Source organism: Phyllostomus hastatus, unplaced genomic scaffold (genome assembly GCF_019186645.2).
Source record: "Phyllostomus hastatus isolate PE091 unplaced genomic scaffold, TTU_PhHast_1.1 phas_contig_277, whole genome shotgun sequence".
Classification (NCBI taxonomy): Eukaryota; Metazoa; Chordata; class Mammalia; order Chiroptera; family Phyllostomidae; genus Phyllostomus; species Phyllostomus hastatus.
Window position 1 is genome coordinate 71,826 of NW_025333832.1, and position 18,662 is coordinate 90,487.

General features: G+C 45.7%; 1 protein-coding gene across 6 annotated transcripts; it reads left to right on the forward strand.

Moving 5' to 3' along the window:
- The first annotated feature begins 232 nt into the window (after window positions 1–232).
- LOC123818236 (carcinoembryonic antigen-related cell adhesion molecule 1-like) lies at window positions 233–18,040 on the forward strand. Of its 6 annotated transcripts, XM_045838223.1 has the most exons (8): window positions 233–423; window positions 1,302–1,655; window positions 7,118–7,396; window positions 7,730–7,984; window positions 13,617–13,743; window positions 14,462–14,514; window positions 15,190–15,221; window positions 16,264–18,040. In XM_045838223.1, the coding sequence occupies exons 1-8, from the start codon at window positions 360–362 to the stop codon at window positions 16,381–16,383; spliced, it is 1,284 nt and encodes a 427-aa protein (XP_045694179.1). In that variant the 5' UTR covers window positions 233–359; the 3' UTR covers window positions 16,384–18,040. The 6 variants fall into 6 exon arrangements, with proteins under 6 accessions (XP_045694179.1, XP_045694184.1, XP_045694182.1 ...); XM_045838228.1 differs by lacking the exon at window positions 7,730–7,984; XM_045838226.1 differs by lacking the exon at window positions 14,462–14,514 and having other exon boundaries at window positions 16,264–16,400.
- Window positions 18,041–18,662: the final 622 nt, after the last annotated feature.

An 18,662-nucleotide genomic window follows, 5' to 3' on the forward strand; every position in this document is an offset into this window, starting at 1 on the left:
GCTTGTGCTGGTCCACACAGGTCGTGCCTGTGCGCGCACAGGAGGGTTGGGGATGGAGGGGTGAATGATCGCTCAGAGAAAGGCTGAGAGGCCTCAGCAGGTCGCAGGGTCTGAAATCTAAACACGGGAAAAAGGAAAAGAAGGAAACAGGGGAAGCGGGAATGGGGGAGGGAGAGGGATGGACCCGGGCACAGACTCCGCCCCAACCACGTGACTGGGGAGTGCTCCTGAACCCCAGCAGGCTCGTCACTGCTGGAGATAGAGGGCAGATCGCACACTTCGGGACAGCGGTGCCCCTGAGCACTTCTGGAATCCAAGCTCCTGTCACAGAGGGAGGGACAGAGCAGACAGCAGACGCCATGGAGTCCCTGTCAGCCCCTGCCCACAGAGGGCGTGTCCTCCTGCAGGGGCTCCTGCTAGCTGGTAAGGAGGGGTAATCTGTGGGGTAAACGGGAGGATGGGGACAGAGACTGGCTGGGTCCCCTGGGGAGGAGAGTGCTCTGAGAGGGCACAGAGGGCTTCTGTTGAGACCTCAGGGGAGAGGACAGGGGAGCAGAGTAGGATGGGGGAGGGGATCAGCAACAGGGAAATCTCATGATTTGAAGGTAGTGAGGGGAAGAAAACTTCAAATACATTCTAAAAGTTATTCATCACTGAGAAGTAATTTCTGAAAACTTATGATAATAATGACAATTTATGTCAGGGTGACACAAGAACTTAACCAGGGCACAACAGTTTTTTTTAACCATAAGTCTCATAAATGGGTAAATACACCCCAAGAGGGGCAGGACCCTGGGACCACTCCCTCATTGCCCCACAGGTACCTGCAGCCTGTTGCAGGCACTGGGGGTGCAACAGGGTCAGACAAGCCCCTGCCCCCATGGAGCTCACACTCTATGGGGAGGAGACAGACAAGGAAAGATCTAGGTGTGACGTCAGGTACCCCTAAGTGCCACAAAAGGAAAAGAGTCAGGGCAGGCCAGAAAGTGAAGACAGAGGGTCATTAAAGGAGGTGGTCAGTGAAGGTGTCCCCTTGAACGCCCCTGAGTGTCAGCAGGGGTCCGAGGGCAGTGAGGGGGTGAGCTGGGCAGTATCTAGAGAAAAGCATTTGAAACAGAGGAAACAACAAGTTCAGAGGTGCTGAAGTAATGGCGGCCATGCTGCTGACCTTGACCGTGGGAGACACACACACACACACACACTAAAGCTGAGATGAAGACACCCGCCCAGGACCCTGGGCCTCGTCTTTCCCTCCCAACACATAGACCCAAATACTGATGGATTTCTCTCTTCCCTCCTAGTCTCACTGTTAACCTTCGGGAGCCTGCCCACCACTGCCCGACTCACCGTTGCATCGACCAATGCTGCTGAAGGGACGGATGTGCTTCTCCTTGTCCTCAATCTGCCTGAGAGTCTTTTCGGCTATAACTGGTTCAGAGGGAAAAGTGCAAACAGCAGCCGTGGAATTGGAGCATTTTTAATAGACACTCAAAAATTTACCCCTGGGCCTGCACACAGTGGTCGAGAGACAATATACCCCAATGGATCCCTGCTGTTCCAGAAGGTCACCCTGAATGACACAGGATACTACACCATAGCTGTCACAAAAAAGGATTTGCTGCCCGAAGAAGCAACTGGACAGCTCCATGTGTACCGTGAGTGATTGCTCCCTGACCTCTGGGTGTCGGGTGGGATGAATTCTACTCACACACAGGACTGACAGCCCTGGACTCTGCCTCCATCTCCCTCTGCCTCATGTTCCAGGCTGGGGTTGGACCTTTAGTGCAGGACACACACGGTGGGGACAGACTTCCTAAGATCAGAGTCCCCTCCCAAATTCCAGCCCTGCACACATTCACCACAGAGAGAAGGACCAGTCTGATGGGAGTAACTCAGCAGAAAGAGACCAGACTCAGTCCAGCCCCCTGGACCCTCCACATGACCATGACCCTGAGAAAGACTCTGCAGGGCTCAGTCAGGGCCTGACCTGAGGGTGTTCTTTGGGATATTCACAGAGCTCAAAGGGGCAATCCTTGCACAGAACCCTGTTCCAGGGCTCCTGACTCCAGGGAGCCTGGAGAACCTGGGTCAGGCTGGGTTTGGTCTGTGGGCAGGGCTGACTGGGAGCCACAATTTTCCAGAGGCCTCAGTCACAAGGACCTTAACCTGGCCACCAGCCAGGGGTCAGCTTCCACAGCCACCTCTGGTTACAAGTAGAGCCTGGTCCTTCTCCTGAGACTATGAGTGGTGAGCACCTGCGGACAAGGTCCCCAGGTCATTAGCTACCTGTCCTGAGGGACATAGGAGACTCCAGAGGAAGGTCAGCTTTCCCCAGGGAGCAACAGAGAAGATGATACTCCCAGCCCCTCGTCCACCAGGGGTCAGAACAGAGAGTCCTCTGTTGTGACACAAATAGTCACAGAGGCTGTTAGCTTGAGCAGCTCCTCTGTTCCAAGGGTTAGGTAAGGAAATTGGGAAACAACTAAGATTCATCTATAGACAACCTGGCAAATATGAGACCACTCACCATCTACCCTGTTTTATTCAGGGGAACTGAGTTACAGAGGTGCATTCACACAGAGTCACACAGACCAGGACTGTCCAGTCTGAGTCACGCCAAGACCTGTCTGCAGTCACAGCCCATCCTCCCCTCCACTCCAAGGGCCTGTCACACATGTGCAGACCCTGACACCAGCTGTTCAGTCGGATCCTTTCTTCTTAGACGTGGCCAGCTCAGAGGCAGAGATTCTGGCCTGGGTAGTGAAAGGAAATGGAGAATTAATCTGTTTTCACTCCAGAACCAAAGTACCCGCAGTGACAATCAGAGTCAGAGCTGGGAATGCCTAGCCCTCCCCCTCAGGTGGCCAATCCACACCTCCCTGCCCTGGACTTGAAATCCCTTCTTTGCTTCCTGATGTGTTGGTGTCACTCCCACTGGACATGAAGGGAAGGACTTTGCCTCTCACTCCTCACTCCACACCTGCAACCAGCTCAGGGACCAACATGTAACAAACACCCAGTTGCTTCTGATGAAGAAGGAAAGAATTACAGTGAATGAATGAATGAGGATAATCTCTATAGAGAATGGAACCTACACACAGAGTCTGGGAGATTTCGGTCACACCTGTTCCCTGTCACTCCAGTGGCAGAGACCCATGTTCCATCCCTCTGACCACCTGCTCCTAAGTGCCCCCAGGAGCCAAGTTTCAAGGTGACTGTGGAGCTGCTTGGCTATTAGGGCTTTCCATGCTGCACCGGTCCTGCCCTCGGCCCTAGGCCCCTGCTGTCTTTGAAGTCATCTGTTACACTCCCTGTGCACCATGGACATTTCTGGCTCTCTCTGCTCCTTCCCAGTCCCTCATCTGCCTCCTCCTTCACTCCAGCCCCACTGCCCTGCTGTGCTCTGCTTCCTCCACCCCTCAGGCTCCCCAGATCCTCCTGCTCACACCTGCATCCAGGCCCAGACTCCTGGGAAAGAAGAAAGGACACTAGTCAGTCAAAGCAACAGCCCTGGCTCCGGCTCCGGCAGAAGCCAGGTTCCCAGGTCACCAGGAGAAAGAGCCTCTTCTGTGCCCCATCCAGGGCTCCTTCCCTCCCTCATGCCAAGAACAGGAACAAGCCACCTGATAAGGACATGTAACCCATTGATCTACTCTCTGTGTGACTCAGCCAGGGAGTCAAAGGCAGAAGGAAAGGCCTCAGTCCCAAAAGCTCATGGGGTCACTTCACCCCTGACTCATGACTCACATCTGTGTCTTGGTGTGAGGCTTCCATTCCTTCCAGTGACCTCAAGACCTTCCCATTTGGGGCTGGTGACCCTGCACCATCTGACTGGTTCACTGCCTGTGTCACACACATGTATCCTCATGAAGCACCTTTGCCATGGGGTGGGACCCTCTCAGATGGTGAGGTGTACCAGCTTCTGTCCTTTCTCTTAGGTGCAGCCCAGTTTGAATGAATTTACTCAAACTCTAGTTTAGTTTCCTGAGTTAGAAAGAAAAGGAAGAGCACATGCCACAGCCTGTGTGTGGGACCCTCCCCACTGGCCTGACTGCCCACAGAAACTGGAAACCGAGTCCATCTTCCTACATGTACCAACATAACATGTATCTTTTCCACCAATTTTGTATCATCCCTCCCTTTGTGCAACAGACATGCCTACATGTGCCCTCTGGTCACTTCTGTCCTCTTAGCAGGACTCACATTCTCTCTCCAGAGTCACTGATTTTTAAATAAATATTATATTGTTGTTCTATTACCAATGTCCCAATTTTTCCTGCTTTTCTCTACTCCACAGTCAAGCCCCACCCTGATGTCCATGTCTGTCAGTCATTCACACATGTCCCTTGACTAGTCCCTTCCCCTTCTTTCCACTCTTATATCCCTCCCCTGCTCCCCTCTGGTCGCTGTCAGTTTGTTCCTTGTCTCCATGCTTCTGGTTCTGTGTTGCTCATTTGTTTTGTTCATTTGGTTTCAATCATAGGTGAGATCATATGGTATTTGTCCCTCATCACCTGGCTTATTTCACTTAGCATAATGCTCTCCAGTTCCATCCATGCTTTTGTGAATGGTAGCAGCTCCTTCTTTCTTTCTGCTGCATAGAATTCCATTGTGTAAATGTAACATGGTTTTTGGACCCACTTTTTGCTGATGGACACTTAGGCTGTCTGTGGCACTTGGCTATTGTAAATAATGCTGCCATGAACATGGGGGTGCATAAGTTCTTTTGAATTGGTGTTTCAGGATTCTTAGGATATAATCCCAGCAGTGGAATTGCTGGGTAAAAAGGCAGTTCCATTTTTAGTTTTCTGAGGAAATTCCATACTGTTTTCCACAGTGCTACACCAGTCTGCTTTCCCACCAACAATGCAGTAGGTTCCCTTTTCTCCACAACCTCTCCAACACTTGTTGTTTGTTGATTTGTTTATGATGACCATTCTGACCAGTGTGAAGTGGTATTCTCATTGCAGTTTTGACTTGCATCTCTCTGATGGCTAGTGATGCTGAGCATCCTTTCATATGTCTATGGGTCCTCTGTATGTCCTCCTTGGAGAAGTGTCTGTTCTTGTCCTTTGTCAATTTTTTAATTGGACTGTTTATCTTCCTGGTGTGGAGTCATATGAGTTCTTTATATATTTTTGAGATTAAACCCTTGGGTAAGATATCATTTGCAAATATGTTTTCCCATACAGTTGGATCCATCTTCACTTTAATAATGTATTCTTTACCCATGCAGAAGCTTTTAATTGATGTAGCCCCACTTGCTATTTTTTTCTTTATTTCCCTTGCCCTAGAAGATATATTGGTGAAAATATTGCTGTATGAAATATCTGAAATTTTACTACCTGTTCTTTCCTCTAGGACATTTATGGTTTCACAATTTATATTTAAGTATTTTATTCATCTTGAGTTTAATTTTGTGTATGGTGTAAATTGGTGGTCGAGTTTCATTTTTTTGCACGTAGCTGTCCAAATCTCCCAATACCATTTATTAAAAAGGGTATTTTTACTCCATTTTATGCTCCTTCCCCCTTTGTCAAATATTGACCATAGAGACTTGGGTTTATTTCTGGGCTCTCTATCCTGTTCCATTGATCTATGTGTCTGTTCTTATGCCAGTACCAGGCTGTTTCGATTACAGTGGCCTTGTAGTATAGTTTCATATCAGGAATTGTGATCCCTCCTACTTTGTTATCTTCTCAAGATTGCTGAGGCTATTTGGGGTAATTTTAGGTTCCATATAAATTTTTGAAATATTTGTTCTAAATTTAAGAAATATACCATTGGTACTTTAATAGGGATTGCACTGAATCTTTAAATTGCTTTAGGTAGTATAGACATTTTAATTATCATTTTAATTATGTTATTTCTTCTAATCCATGAGCATAGTACATGCTTCCATTTGTTTGTGTCTTCCTTAATTTCTTTCCTCAGGGAAAGAAATTCTCCAAGTATAGGTCTTTTATCTTCTTGGCTATGTTTATTTCTAGATACTTTATTTTTCTTATTGCTATAGGGCAGTCACTGATTTTAAACCCACTGTAGCATCTTCCTTTGGTCACACTGTGATGCTGGATGAACTCAGAACTTGGTCTATGACCTTCAATGTTCTCTTGACAAAGAGATTCCTCCAGAGACTGGCCTTAGATCTTTGGGGCATGAATAATGATTTTCACATATTCTTTCACAGTTTAATTCAAAGTTCTATCTCTAACGCCAAACACAAATGGTCCATAAGGGCCATATTTCAGCGAGTTCCAGCTCCCCACTTCCCACAAGTCCCCCCTTCTGTAGTTCCTGTGGCCTGAGTGTTTGAGAAAGGGTCCCTGCCCGCTGCAGTGGGAGAGAAGACAGTAGAGACTGAGGGCAGAGAGGCTGGTTCTGCTGCCAAAGCCAGCTCTGTGTCCCTTACTGTATTCCAAATCACTCCTGAACTCTGCTCGACCCTTTCTGGGGCCACTGTCTCATGTCAGTCACCAATGAAACAGTCACCAGTCCAGGGCACACTGCCCCCCTCATAGCCCTGCAGCCTCAGTCCTGAACTGACTCCCAGACTTGCTTCTGGGCTCCCTGTGTATTGTTTCCGCTCAACCACCCAGTCTCAGGCCACACTGCCCAGTCTCATCAAAGTATAAGGACTATGGGATGGCTCTTCATGACTCATCTCTAGGAAAACCTTGGAATATGAGGCTACCATGGAAACACATCTTGACCCAGCAATGTAGGTCTGTGCAGTTTGAAGGGACTCAGCACCTGCACATTCCATATAAGATCTCAAGGTTGGTCAGGTAGTCAGCTGGTCAGTGAAAAACCAGGACAAGTGCCCAGTGGTCTCTTGACTCCCAGGCCTACATCTTCCCATGATCAAACCCTGATACTCTAATTGACTTCTGAGAAAGTCTGTACTTTCTCCAGACACAGAGCTGGAAGCCTGATGTTCTCAAAGCACTCAGATCAGATCCTTATACATTTGTTTATCTTGAGATACACAGGCGTGCCTTATTCTTTTAAGGACTCAAGTTAGCTGAGTGGTAAGAGGTGCCAACTCTGATTGAAGATGCCTTTGAAAAAGTCAAAGGTACCACCCAGGGCAATGTTCTCTCTGTTACCTGCACAGCGGAGTTACCCAAACCCAGCATCACAAGCAACAACTCCAACCCTGAGGAGCACAAGGACCCTGTCCTGTTAACGTGTGAACCTCACACTCAGGACACCACCTACCTGTGGCTGATCAACAGTCAGAGCCTCCAGGACAGCGCCAGGCTGGAGCTGTCCAAGGACAACAGGACTCTCACTTTGCTCCGTGTCACGAGGACTGACACAGGACCCTATGAGTGTGAAACCCGGAACCCAGTGAGTGCTGGCCGCAGTGACCCCTTCACCCTGAATGTTCTCTGTGAGTAACTTCTGTCCCTGTGTGGTCCAGGCTGGCCAGTCAAATCCACATGCCAGGGGCCAGGCCACATCCCTCTCAGTCCAAGTACACAGACCGTCACCCTGGTCACCCAGGGTGGTCATGGCTCCCTGTCCCAGGAAAATCCAGGCAGGCCTCAGGGTTGGGACAAACAGGTTGTCTCAGACTCAGCTCAGTGAACACAGGGGGTGTTTTGGGACCTTTCACAACAAGGCTGGGGCCCAGCTCAGAGGGACACTATGGCCCTTACACAAGCCAGGAGCTTCCCCTTCCCTCTGATGACCTCATGTGTGGCTTTTGCTCTGTTTGCTCCAGATGGCCCAGATGCCCCCTCCATTTCCCCCTTGGACTCCCATTACCCACCAGGGGCAAACCTCAACCTCTCCTGCCATGCAGCCTCTAACCCACCTGCACAGTATTCTTGGCTTATCAATGGGAGACCCCAGCAGCCCACACAGGAGCTCTTTATCCCCAGCATCACTGCAAATGACAGTGGATCCTATGCCTGCCTCGCCCATAACTCTGTCACTGGCCTCAATAGGACCACAGTCAAGAATATCACAGTGTCTGGTAAGTGCCTCCTGGACCATCGGCACTGAGCTCTGGGGTGGAGGTTGGTCTGGTTTTGAGAAAAGAGCCTGGATGTTGTCTCCATCCTGTGCCCATGGACACAGCAAACCACAAATCCTTCCCTGAACCCTCCCCCACATCTCTGTAGTCTCTCTCTCCCCTTGCTCTTCTGATTTCTCATGGCAGAGCTGGGGTCCACCCTTGGAAAGTGAGGAGAGGTTCTCTCAGATCCTGAAGCCCCATGTGGTAGAGGGGATTTCACAGAGAGGTCAAAACAAGTATCCCCAAGGTCAAGTTGCTTCTTCTGTCACTAACACATCCCTTCTGTCACATCCTTCTTTTCTGTGACCCACTCCATGTCATACAGGGAACATACAAGGTTTTGAGTCAAGCTCATCTCTTTCTCCCCAAATGAAAGGGTGAAACCCCCCCAAGGAGGGTGAGCAGGACAGTCCCCTGCTCCCTGCCCTGCTCCAGGCTGACCTGGTGCCTGACCCTGCTGTCCCCTGTGCTGGGATAGGGCCCTGGAGGAGTTGCATGGGTGGCCTGTCCTCAGTCTGTCCAAACCAAGCCACCCATCAACATCAGAGCCTCCCTCAGGCCAGGCTGCATGGAAACAGCCACAGTGTAGCTGCCTCTGAGCTGTGTGCTGGCTCTGAGGTCACCATAGACCCCATCTGAAGAGAGGATGCTGGGGGTTATCAGTGTGAGGTCTCCAACCCCATCAGTCCCAGCAAAAGTGACCCCTTCAGGCTGGGTGTACAATGTAATTGACTACTTGCCCCATCTTCCACCTTCGTGGGATGATTGCTCTACCAATGGTGTGCAGAATGGAGAGTAGTCACAGGGGGAAGAATGTCAATTAGGATACCATTTCAGTAAACAGAATGGCAAAATGGTCAACAGCTCAGTCTCTGAATCACGTATTCTTAGTTTCTTATCCTGGGTCTAGTATTCATTGTTACCTTGCACATGGCTTTTTATTACCATTTTTATGTAATAAAATATACATAAAATTTTACCATTTTAACTATTTTAAGTGCGCAGTTCATGGTATTAGTACATTCATATCAATAATTGTGCAACTATCACCACTATCCACTTCTGGAACATTTTCATCTTACCACACTAAAACTCTATCCACTAACTCCTCACTCCCCTACTGCCAACCCTGGAAACCACCATTCAAGGTACTTTGTATCAGTGGAGTCATATGATATTTGCCCTTTTGTATCTAGCTTATTTCACTTATCATAGTATTGTCAAGGTTCATCCATGTTGTGCATGTATCACAATTTCATTCCTTTTAAGCAGAGGTGTCAAACTCATTTTCACCGGGGGCCACATCAGCCTTGTGGTTGCCTTCAAAGGGCTGAATGTACTTTCAACTCCTTAACAGTTAAGAAGTAGTTACACTTATACAGTCCTAAAATTATGTCAACCCTTTGAAGGCAACCACAAGGCTGATGTGGCCCCAAGTGAAAATGTGTTTGACACCCCTGCTTTTAAGGCTGAGTAATATTCCCTTGTATGTGTCCACCACATTTCATTTATCACTCATCCATCCATGAATTTCTGGGTTGTTTCTACCTTTTGCCTATTGTGAATAATGCTATTGTATACAAATATCTGTTCAAATCCCTGTTTTTAATTCCTTTCAGTACATACCCAGAAGAAGAATTGCCTGATAAAATAGCAATTCTTTGTTCAGTTTTTTTGTGAACTGTCATACCATTTTCCACAGTGGGTGCATCACTTTAGATTCCTGCCAGGAATGTATAGAAGTTCCAGTTTTTCCCCATCCTTGCCAACAGATTGTTTTCTGGGTTTTTGGTTTGTGTGTGTGTGTTTTAGTAACAGTCATCTTAATGGGTATGAGGTGCATCTCATTGCAGTTTTGATGTGCATTTCTCTAATGATTAGTGATGCTGAGCATCTGTTCATGTGCTTATTGTCCATTTGTATGTCCATACTTTGAAGAAGTATGTACTCAGTTCTTCTGGCCATTTTTAAATGTATTTTCCATTGTTGTTGATTTGTAATAGTTATTTAGATATTCTGGATATTAATCCCTTACCAGATATATGATTTTCAAATATTTTCTCCTATTCTTTGTGTTGCCTTTTCACTTTGTTGACAGTGCCCTTTGATGCACAGAAGTTTTTAATTTTGATAAAGTCCGATGTATCTATTTCTCTTTTTTGAGTTTGCATTTGGTTTCCTATCCAAGAAATCATTGCCAAACCCAATGTCATAAAGCTTTCACCCGATGTTCTCTTCTGAGAGTTTTTTAGATTTAGATCTTTGATCCACTGTGAGCTAATTTTTTGTATACAGTGTTAAATAAGAAATCAAATTCATTCTTTTGATGGATATCCAGTTTTCCCGGCACCATTTCTTGTAAAGAATGTCCTTTCCCTGTTGGATGGTCTTGATACTCATGTCAAAGTCATCTGACCACATATGTGAGGGTTTATTTCTGGGCTTTCTGTTCCACTGGTCTATATGTCTGTCTTTATGCCAGTACCACACTGTCACTACTATAGTTTTGTAGTAAATTTTGAAATCAGAAAGTGTGAATCCTCCCACTTTGTTCTTCTTTTTCCAGATTGCTTTGGCTATTTGGGGGTCACCTGAAATTCCGTATGAATTTTAAGATAGGTTTTTCTATTTTTGTCCAGAAAGCATCATTGGGATATTGATAGGACTGAACCTGTAAGTCACTTTGGACAGTATTGTCATCCTAACAAGATCGAGTCTTCCAATCCATGAACACAGAATATCTCCCCATTTATGTCTTTAACTTTTCCTTCTCAGCAGTGTTTTTTGTAGATGTTCAGTACGTCTTTTACCTCCCTTGTTAATTCCTAAATAAATTCATTATTTTTGGTGCTATTGGAAATGGATTTCTTAATTTCCTTTCTGAATTGTTCATTGTTCTTACACAGAAACACAACTGATTTTCACACGTTGATTTATTATCTTCAGCTTTGCTGAATTTATTCCTTCTAACATTTTTTGTGACAGAGTTTCCTACATATAAGATCGTATCATATGCAAACAGAAATAATTTTACATTTTCCTTTCCCATTTAAATGCCTTTTATTTCTTTTTCTTGCCTAATTACTGGCTCAGACTTCCAATACTGTTTACAGTGGAAATGGCAAAAGCAGGCATCTGTCTTGTGCCTGATCTTAGAGAAAGAACTTCCAGTCTTTCACAGTTGAAAATAGTGTTAGCTGTGGGTTTTTAATAAAAGGCCTTTATGTTGAGGTAGTTTCCTTCTATTCCTTGTTTGAGCATTATCATTATGAACCGATGTTACATTGTGTCAAATATTTACACTGATTCAATCTCCTTACTATTTATAGGTCTATTCATATTTTCTCTTTCCTTGTGATTCCATCTCAGTATGTTTTGTGTTTCTATGAATTTGTCCATTTCATCTAAGTTACTCAATATGTTGGCATATGATTATTTATAGTACTATCATAATTTTTAAAGATTTTATTTATTTTTAGAGAGGGGGAAAAAGAGAGAGAAAGAAAGAGAGGGAGAGAAACATCAATGTGTGACTGCCTCTCACGCACTCCCAACCGTGCTCCCAACCAGGGACCCAGCCTGCAAACTAGGCATGTGCCCTGACTGGAAACTGAGTTGATGACCTTCCAGTTTGCAGGTCAGCACTCAATCCACTGAGCCACACCTGCCAGGGCTCTATAGTACTATTATAATTCTTATTTGTTCTGTAGAATTGGTAGTAATGTTCCCACTTTCACTTCTGATTTTAGTGATTTAAATCTTTTTTTAGTCAATCTACTTAAAAGTCTGTCCATTTAGTTAATCCTTTTTTTTTAGAGGAACAAATTTTTGTTTTCATTGATTTTCTCTATTGTTTATTCATTCTGTATTTGATTTATCTCTACTCTAACTATCTATTATTCCCTTCCTTCTGCTACCTTTGAGTTTATTTTTTTCTTTTTTCTTGACTTTAACTTGTAAGGTTAGATTATTGATTTGAGGTCTGTCTTCTTTTTTAAAGTAAGCATTTACAATTACAAATTTCTTTTTTATTATTTTATTATTGTTCAATTACAGTTACCTACATTTACTCCCCATCACTCCCTCCCCACCCCAGCCAAGCCCTCCTCCCTCCCTTGCTTCTATCCCCACCTTGGTTTTGTCCATGTGTCCCTTTATAGTTGTTCCCAAAAACCCTTCTCCCCATTAACCCATCCCACCTCCCCTACGGTTACTATCAGATTATTCTTAATTTCAATGTCTCTGGTTATATTTTGCTTGCTTTTTTCTTTTGTCAATACAATTACAAATTTCTTGCACAAGATTCTTAACTTCTCTGAGCCTCATATTCCACAACTGGAAGTTACAATAAGAGGACCTATTCCATGGTATTGCTTTAAATATTTAATGTAATGATCAGTTAACCCTTTAACAAAATGCCACACACAGTGGAAATGATCCGTAAGTGTTAGCTACTATTATTATTACTATTACCATTAGCCTCTATGAAGTCCAGTAGCTCTGAAGTCAAATCCCAGATCCCTCTCTTATGACTTTGGGAAACTTTGTCAGCAATGTAAATCCTCTAATTTTTCATCAGTAAAATAAAATAATATCTATCAGACAGGGTTGTTATAGGAATCAAATAAGATGTAAATAGAGAATTTAGCACAGACCCTGGCACACAGTAAGCATCCCCTAACAGTAGCCAACATGAACATTAGTCATCAAGCTTGAGTTGGCTATTGAGGACAACAGAAATAAAAAGAAGAAACAGATGAAAAATGATTTATGTTTGGGGGAGTAGGAGGAGCATTACACCCAAAATTCACTGGGAAAGGTCACTGACTAAATACAGGAAAAGAAAAAAGGAGTTGAGTGCATTTTCAAGCCTAGTTTGTTAGTTTTCATCCCCTGAGGTACAGACTACATAGGATTAGACATGCAGAGTATTTATTGGAAAAAATGCCTGTGAGGGAAAGTGGGATGGAAGTGGGAGGAGTCTGGCAGATTCCTCAGACATGGTGCAGCTCTGACTCCTGTGAAGGAGAAAGAGAAGACAGGGTTGGGTTGCAGTGTGGTTCTAAGAGAGAGTCTGCAAGGCTGACGGGGAGACCCTGAGCTAAAGTCACCCATGCGAGGAAACCATTTCCCACAGAATTGAGCTTATTTCACATCCCTGCTGGCAGCCCAGGAAAGTGTATTCCGTGTGCAAAGGAGGTGGTTAACGCACCACTTTCTGTCACTTCAGTCCCCCCAACAGTGGCACATGTTCATGGCTGCCACACCTGGTACACAGGAAACATACAACCAAGAAAAGGTGGGAAGTGATAACCCACAAAAATGGCAATCAGCCTTTCTCACAGCTTTTCTCACAAAGCTCCAAAAATATCTGAGTACAGAAAGGACAGGATGGAATTGAGGTAAGTCTGATCACCAACCTAGAAATACCATGAAAGAAAGAAATTACAAAAACCTCATAGAAACCTTCCCACAGAAAATGTATTCCTAGGAGGAACAAGTAGAGACTTCTTCAGGTTGAGAGTTGTTTCCCAGGGCCACCCACTGTAAAATAATGTCACCTTCATTGCTTCTTCTCTTTTCATGACAGATGTTTCAACATCACCAAATCCTGGCCTCTCAGGTGGGGCCATTGCCGGCATCGTGATTGGGGTTCTGGCAGTGGTAGCTCTGACAGCAGCCCTGGTGTATTTTCTGTATATCAGGAAGACTGGAGGGTATGATGGCCTTTCCTCTTGCCCTGCTTTCTCAAAGGCTAACTGCCATGCTTGGAGAGACAAGGATTTTCCCTTCCTTTTCTGGGCATGCATCTGCTCTGCCTCCTTCCCAAACCTCCGCTTCTCCACACTAATCCCTGCAGCCTCTTCTTCCCTGGTCTTTAAGCTTCCGGTGCCCCACTCTCTCTGGGACTTGGTTATTCCCATCCCTATCTGGTTTAGAGAGGCAGACCCAATCATATTTCTTCATCCCCTAGTCAGGGAAACAAGGTCCAAGAAGAAAAATGAAAAGAGGAGCAGGAGAAAGTGAATCGTGTGTTCTGTCACCCACAGAAAGGAGAAGAGAGGGACAGGACAACAAGAGAACCTAAGAAAAAGCAGAAACCAAAGGCCTCTTGGGCAATAAATAAAGTGAGAATAAAAACAGCATCTACCTGCAAAAGGGAAAGGTGCAGGGTAGAAGCAGCCTCAGAAGCAGTTGATAAAGAAGGGACCTATGTGAACATCAGGCCAGCAGGAAAGGGGTGCTCACTGGAGGGGATGGTGGATGGTCGGTACATTGAGAAGGAGGCACTGGGAGGAAAAGCAGTACTAAACCTGGCATAGATAAGTACTGAAAAGCCCCCAACAAATTATCTGCTGACAGTGTCCTTCCTACTTCAAGGAGCAAAGGACCTATGCTTGGGAACAGCAGTCACAGTCTCTGATATTTATTTAGGGCAAGCGACCAGCACGATGTCACAGAGCACAAACCCTCAACCTCCAACCACAGTAAGTAAAGCCACCACTCAGTGAGAGCTGGTGTGTTCCACCATGTGCCCTGCCCTAGCAGGGAATCCTGGATCCTCACATACCCAGTACCTTCTGAAGTTTTAGAAGGGATCTCCATTTCCCAACCATAGATTGAGGTAGGCCCTCACACCCTTCTAGCCACAAAAGATTCCCCTGAGACCCAGCCCTGGGTGAGATTCAGCCATCCAGGAAGGCCTGGGTAAAATGAACATGTTTCCAGGAGCCATTCCCACCTTCCCCCTCCCCCCTGCCTCTACTATGGATGTGGGCACTCTCCTTTTGGTGAGACTTTTCCTGTCTTGTGGTGCTCTGGTTGCTGTAGGTCTCATTGCCCCTCCTTGCCACTGGCGCCTGCTGCTGAGGAACACAACAGGGCAAAAGCAAGGCCTTGTGAACAGGAGTAAATCTTCAGAAGTGGACTGAGGCTCACTCTTGCCACCTCACCACCACCTCTGTTACTAACACCCTGGGTCTAAACCACAGGCTCTGAGGGAAGCATATTCCCTTGTCATGGGCCACCTCCCCACCCCCTCCTCTCACCACCTGCCACCTCTTTCAGCTAGAAATCTCAACAGTTTAGAAACACCATGTATATAACACCATAAGCCAGCTTTGCATTTTCATAGATTGGTAACTCTTCTTTCACTTCCCCAGGTCAGGGCCATTCTGAGAACTCACCTAACAAGGTAAGCACAGCCGCTTTCACTGGCTCATTTTCTCATGGAAATACCTCTGTGTAAAGTGGGTTACTCTTGAAGACACAAATGTGATCAAGTGTGGGTCTGAGTTCCTCAATGCAGCAACAAAAATGTATTGGTTAACTACTCCTGTGGGCCCACCTCATGCAAAAACATGGGCTCTGGAGTTATTCTCATCTTGTATTTGAATCCTGGCTGTGACTATTAGTAGTTCTGTGATCTTAGGCAAGTAACTTAGCCTCTTTGATCCCCTGCTTTGTCATCTGTAAAATGGGCATGCTGCCTACTTCAGAGAGAAGTTGAAGAATAAAAGGAGATAAGTGCAAAGTGCCCACACCATGCCCAGCACGAGGAGGGCACTGGGTCATTCTCCCCGCTCCACCTTCAGTCTGACCCTGCTCTTCCTGTCAAGGAATAACATCCATTCCAATGGGTCTGAGGTCTTACGTCTTCTACTTTAAAACAATTTTGCTTATTTCTCTCATTTGGCCTTTCGATAGAACATGCATATATATTTAAGAGTGCTTAAGTCATATGAGTGTGTTAACCATGTATAAATTACAATGAATTGAACATACCCTTGTAGGAAGCACTGAAATCAAGAAACATCATCCCAGTGCAGAATGAAACCCTCCAGTCCCTTCCCTCCAAAGAGTAGCCACTCTCCTGACTTCCAAGGCACTACATTAGTTTTGCCAGTTTGTGCTCTTACATTGAAAAACACAGTATATCCTTATATGTGCCGGGTTTCTTTCATTCAGAATGGTTTGTGAGATCCATCCATGTGGTTGTATACATTCATAGCTGCTTGTTCCCATTGCTGTGTCATTGTATTCGTATCAGTGCCATAGTCTGTCTCTTCCAATGACCATTCGAAGGATGCCAGCAAGCAAAGAGAATGGGTGATAAAAGCCCTTCTGCAAGGCTAGGAGTTTCAGAGTGGTGAGAGCAGGGATGCTGAATCACACCAGACCAGGTGAGGGCCTGGCCTGCGACACTGATTTAACTGACTGCTGCTCATGCCTTTCAGATCCATGAAATTACATATTCTTCCCTGAACTTCAATGCCCAGGAAGCAAAGAAACCAACTTCAGCCTCCCCATCCCCAGTAGCCACAGAAATGATTTATTCAGAAGTGAAAAAGAAGTAATGCAACCTGCCCTGCTCGAAGCACTGCTGGCTTATCCCAAGCTTCTCATCCCCATACCAGGAGATCCCTTTACTCTCAGGAAAAAGAAGAAGCCTCTTTCCCCATGCCCCTTTCACTTCCTCTTGCTGCACCTCCAGGCTCCTGGTCACAGCCCCTCTCTTCCATGTTTACAGACGAAAAAGCACATCCCGGGATCTGTAGGAAGCCCAGCCTTCACTGTCATTGAAACTTGGCAAAGCAGACCTTGGGAGAGAGTTGCCAGAATCTCCTACCCCACACCCTTTTCTGACCTAGACTTGTTCTACACTTACCTATTCAGCGCACTCATTCCTTTCCACCTTAGCGCTGTCCTGTTGCCCATAACCTTGAGAGTTATGTCCTTATCCACTAAAAATGCATGTGCCACAGGAGAGAAAAAGTAGAAGCTTCTCTTCTCTCTCCAAAACCCAGAGTGAACCCACTACACACAGGAAAACAAATGTGTAACCAGTTCTCAATAGAAAAAGTCTGTACCTTTGCCTGCTGTCAGGGTGTCTACCAGTAGGACCTGAGCCCAAACACCTTGCTGCTTGGCTAGAATACCACCCAAGTCCTTTGGCAAGCCTGTCTTCGGAGAACTCACCAAAAAATGCACGTATGTTTTAGTAACTTCAAGTGTTTTTATTCAAGGAAATGTCTACAGATGGAGGAAGCTGCAGTTTTAGGGGGCAGTCAGCTCCTAATAGAGATGATCTGCTGCAAATTTCAGAAAGGAATCAGAGGTTCCTTTCAAAGATTATTTAAATAATTATAAGGAATGTACAATTTGGGGTATTGAGGCTTTTCCTGTTTCTCTGAAACATTGCACCATTTTAATTTTTATAACTTCTTATTTATGTGAAAGGGTTATTTTTACTTGGCTTTGCTGTGTAAACCAACCTGAGGGCCTTAAGGGGAAAGAAGCCACCAGAATCCCTGGGAACCCCTTGGCCAGGAGCTCCTTGAGGCTGCTACTTCAGGGGCTCCAGACAAAAAGCAGAATCAGTTTCCTCATTCTCAGCTAGAAGCGGGTCTGTCCATTTCCAGGCATCTCAAGCCGACCATCGACCACCATTCCATTCCATGTTCCTGCCTGTGCATGTTCTGTCACTTTCTCAGGGAACCTTGGCCTCTGTGGAGGTGCACTTGGACCTGGAGGAGAGGGCACCCTGATGCAAGCACTGTCACTCACACTGTTGACACTGCTTACAACCCAGAGAGCTGCCCTGGTGCTGACGCCCCCAGTGACACAGGGGAGGATCACACTGGGCTCCAGGCTCCTTGAGCAGCCTCTGAAACCTGTTTCCTCCCATGGGAAAAATGTGCCAAAATAAAAAGGAAGAATGGGGAGAGGCAGACGTACTGCCCTCCCAGACTTCCACACATGTGACTCTCTGAGGCTGTTGAGAGAACGAATTTCTTTGATATGGATTACTCAGGCCCCTCAGAGAGGGTTAGGTGGGAGTTTTCTGTACCCAAGTACCTCTTTCAGGGCTTTCTAACCCGGACACAGACCACATGTACTTCTCCTCATCCGTGATATTCTGTGTTATTTAAACTTTGCCTGGCTAAGGCCACTTTCAAATTATTTGTAAAATTTGTTTTCTATTTATAATAAAAATTATATGTCAGACATCAACATGCTGCTTCACTGTGATACTACTTTAGACAATGTCTTCTTTATGGGCAGAAGGAAGAGAAATTGCTGAACTGGGAGTCACAGCCTACTTCTAAGCCTACAGATATTCAACCTAGTGATCAGAGAATTAGCAAAACTCATTTGCGCACCAGCTAGCAAAGTGAGTCTATCCAGTGGCAGCAGCCCATGGCTGCAACCTGCCTGGAAGTAACTTCCTGTTTTCCACCGGGAAAGAAGATGATTTCACAAGTGAAAACCTTCCTGGCCTCTTTATTAGGGACAAATAACACTTCCCACACTGGTGGTTCATGTGAACCAGATGCCACCACAGACCTTCCCTCACAGGAGTCTCCATGGGTTCTGTCCTTGTGGAAATCTCTCTAGCACCTTCTATCTCCCTATGCCCAGGTCCTTTACTCTCCCTCCTCATGGGGTCGGAGCTCTCCTAACCTGAATAACCCTCATTTATTAATCCCACTAAGTATTAGCCCATTATCTCTTTTCCTTCATTTCCAAGGGATTTAAGCATGTGCTCTTTTGCTTTCTCATCACCCAGTTTCTCCTCCACCCCCAAGATGCTGGAAGCAGTATAAAATCAATATCCATCTCTTGACAAAATTCA